This window comes from Cyprinodon variegatus, unplaced genomic scaffold (genome assembly GCF_000732505.1).
Source record: "Cyprinodon variegatus isolate N-32 unplaced genomic scaffold, C_variegatus-1.0 Scaffold401, whole genome shotgun sequence".
Classification (NCBI taxonomy): domain Eukaryota; kingdom Metazoa; phylum Chordata; class Actinopteri; order Cyprinodontiformes; family Cyprinodontidae; genus Cyprinodon; species Cyprinodon variegatus.
The window spans coordinates 705907-709032 of NW_015150854.1; the positions used below are offsets into that span (position 1 = coordinate 705907).

The 3126-nt window shown below is 38.7% G+C and overlaps 1 protein-coding gene across 1 annotated transcript in view; it reads right to left on the minus strand.

Moving 5' to 3' along the window:
- Positions 1-1976: 1976 nt before the first annotated feature.
- Positions 1977-3126, minus strand: part of LOC107092951 (heme-binding protein 2-like) — a 5957-nt gene continuing 4807 nt past the window's right edge. Inside the window, exons 3-4 of the mRNA XM_015387680.1 lie at positions 2467-2626; positions 1977-2347 (exon numbers count right to left, since the gene is read on the minus strand). Of these exons, the coding sequence (XP_015243166.1) occupies positions 2176-2347; positions 2467-2626 (332 nt within the window). The 3' untranslated portion in view covers positions 1977-2175. The remainder of the gene's footprint in view (positions 2348-2466; positions 2627-3126) is intronic.

Sequence of the window (3126 nt, forward strand, 5' to 3'; positions counted from 1 at the left end):
TTTTTTTTTTTTTTTTTTTTACATTACATTGGTTTTTACATTTATTTTATGTTATTCACTCATGTTCTAATCCCCCATATGAGTATTGTGTCATTAGGAGCTGTTCTGAAGATATTCCGTTAGGTTATATCCAAGTAGTGTCTTCCTATGGGCAACAACTTGAAGGCACAAACTAAACTGTTCATAATTTATTTATGGTACGCCAGCATTCATAACATGTAGGCGAATCACTTTCCCCCAGACATCCGCAGTTATATTTCTTATATTTATATCTTTTAAAAATAAAGTGGCGCGTGTATGATGTCATCTGTGCGCCGGACTGGAGTTGTGACAGGCAGCCCGGGCCACAGACGGCTACGCTCTACCCCTTCTGTTCATTCGGGGATTTAATCTGAATCGTTCAATTCCATTTCTAGAGCGAGATCATCTGTGGTAGTAGCACTAGACATCTTCCAGGCATGTGAGTAAAACTAGCAGCGGTTCAGCTGACAGGAAGAATGAATGGTAGCTGGCCCGCGTGGGTGACGTCATACAAACTCCGCTTTGTTTTTCAAAAATATAAATATAAAAAATATAACAACGGATGTCTGGGGGACAGTGATTCGCCTACATGTCATGAATGCTGGCGTCAAGGATGTAACTTGGTAATGAAAGTTTGTGGGGAAACTATAAGGCAGAGGTCACAGATTAGTAGATCGCGATCCGGATCCAGATCCACCTGCTGGCTAATCCGGACCCAACCTGATTTAAAACATTTATAGATTATCGCATGTTGTCTGAGAACAGTGTCTAAACTTCACTTGCTCTGCTTCTTCTGTTGCCCTGAAATCTCACATCCTCCATCTCCGCTCCAGACCTCCTGCGCAAAGCAAAGCCTACAGCAGGGGTCACCAACCTTTTTAAGGAGCAGAGCCTGAACATTTGGAGGATATTTGGCTCAACCTGCTGCTGTGAATCAGGATTCTCCACCATGAACAGAATCAACAATAAATATGGATCCAGGCTCAAAATGAGCTCCTTGTGCTTTAGAATGGCTTAGTCTCCATTCAAACCAGGTTTAAAGCCTTGCAGGGCAGCAGAAAGCCCACTGCCAACATTAAGATAGAAAAGAAAAGAAAAATAATAAATTGTCAGTTCAGGTGTTTTATTAAATATGTGAGTCAGGAAATTGTCAATATACCAACCTATTGTGGTTCTCTACTTCAAAAAACACTTTAGATTTTAACATAGAAAAACTTTCCTATTTTTTTCTTTTTTTTTATTAAAAAATTAAATGTATAATATGAATGCATAAAAACCTCATTTTATTTCAGTGTTAAATTCTGTTTATAGTAACAGATCATTAAAATGTCTCCAGACCTTTACTGGTTGATGATTTTCTTTATTGGATCCCCACTGGTTTTTAATTGGTTACCTCTGATATAAGGGTTGAAGATGATGAACCTGCAGTTACAGGATTTAAAGGCTTTCGTTAGGTTTTTGTATTTAGCTAAATAAGCCCAAACACAAATTTGAAAGCCGTACATTATTTAGTGCTTTCATATTGCTGAGAATGCAACAGTAACAAAATATTATAATCCACAGATAGACTGGTTCCTTTAAGTGGCTCTTTTGTAATGGCTCAGAAACATCAGCAACATTAATAACACTGAGGGACGGGAGGACATCATTTGTTAGGGGGATGCAAATGATCAAAAACCTTGACCTTCTCCTATTAGGGGTTAAAGGATGGATCTCCAACTATTGCTGCTCTTCATACTCTCACTTATCTTTCTAAACCAACATGGCTTCTCCAGCCTTAGAGCTGTTTGCTGAATGTCTCTCTATGGTATGATAATTACATTTCCTGCAAAAGAGACTCACCTTCCATTGTTTGAAGGTTTCTGTTTGCTAAGGAAGTTCAGACTGAAATGAACAAATACTACCTGCATTTTATTCACAGTCTGACACACTTAGCACAGGACACCATTTATTTCAAAGTCAACAATTAGTGAAAGCTTGGTTTAAATGGTAAACAGATGTTTCTTGGAAAAGGAAAACTTTGTGGAAATTATTGAGGGTAGAATTTAACCCACGCCAGAGGAAAAAAAATGTTTTACCACATTAATGTTATAGTTTAATGGGTAAAAGCCTAAAATGAGCATAGAAAGGATGGAAGTGGGCGGGATGCCGCTTTCAGGCACTGTAGAGCCAGATTTCATTGTGATGAGTTAGAGAGAAGTAACTTTCATAGACTGCCCCAACGGAAATGTCCTCCTTGAACTTTTTCCCTGCTGCAACCAAAGCCTCTTGGAGAATCTTCTTGTTTTCCAGAGCGGTTTCGAGGGACGGGGTTCCATCGTACTTCCTGAGGAGAGAACGGTTAATTTTACATCTGTTTCACATCTTTTCATTTGATTAAATCATTTCGTCGTTTCCTTCTGGATCCACAGAAACCAAAACAATCAATGAGAGACCTCTCCTTACCTGACGTAGACAGTAGCCTCAGCTTTGTGCTCCAGAGTGACCGATGTATCAGTGACCTCAGGCTTAGAGCCAGGAGCAAGAAACCAGGACAGGGATGTAGAAGAGTCCTCACCATCCTCTATGGTTATGAGTGCTGGCCAGCCATCAATGATGTCATGACCTGGAAACCAGAAAAACTGTCAGGTGGTTTGATGTGTAGATGAAGTCGCAGTGGTGGAAATGCCGGTTTGACAACATCTGTTGGCAGCTTTGCGTTTTCTCCCTGTTGCTAATTTTCTCACCAACTAAACTTTTCTCTTCCTGTCCAGAACCATTCAGGGTATGTTAAATGATGGAGTCCTTTTAGATGGGAGTTCATGTGAGCATCGTTTCTGTCCAATCTCTCTCTTAAAAGTCATTTTTCTTAAATATGGTGCATTTGTTCTTGGATTGAGGAGGTAAAAGAGAAATCTTGCCAGTGGAATGAGACAATTTGCACATAAAATAAGAAAACACAATTGCATTGTCTTATTTCAAGTGCATATTATCTAATTATCTTATTTTAAGAGTAAAAATACTAATTCAATTGGCAAACTATATAATTTACCTACTCAAATTAAATCACTCAATTAAAGACAATTTTACTTATTTCTAGATCATTTTTCCAGTGTCTAGAATCTA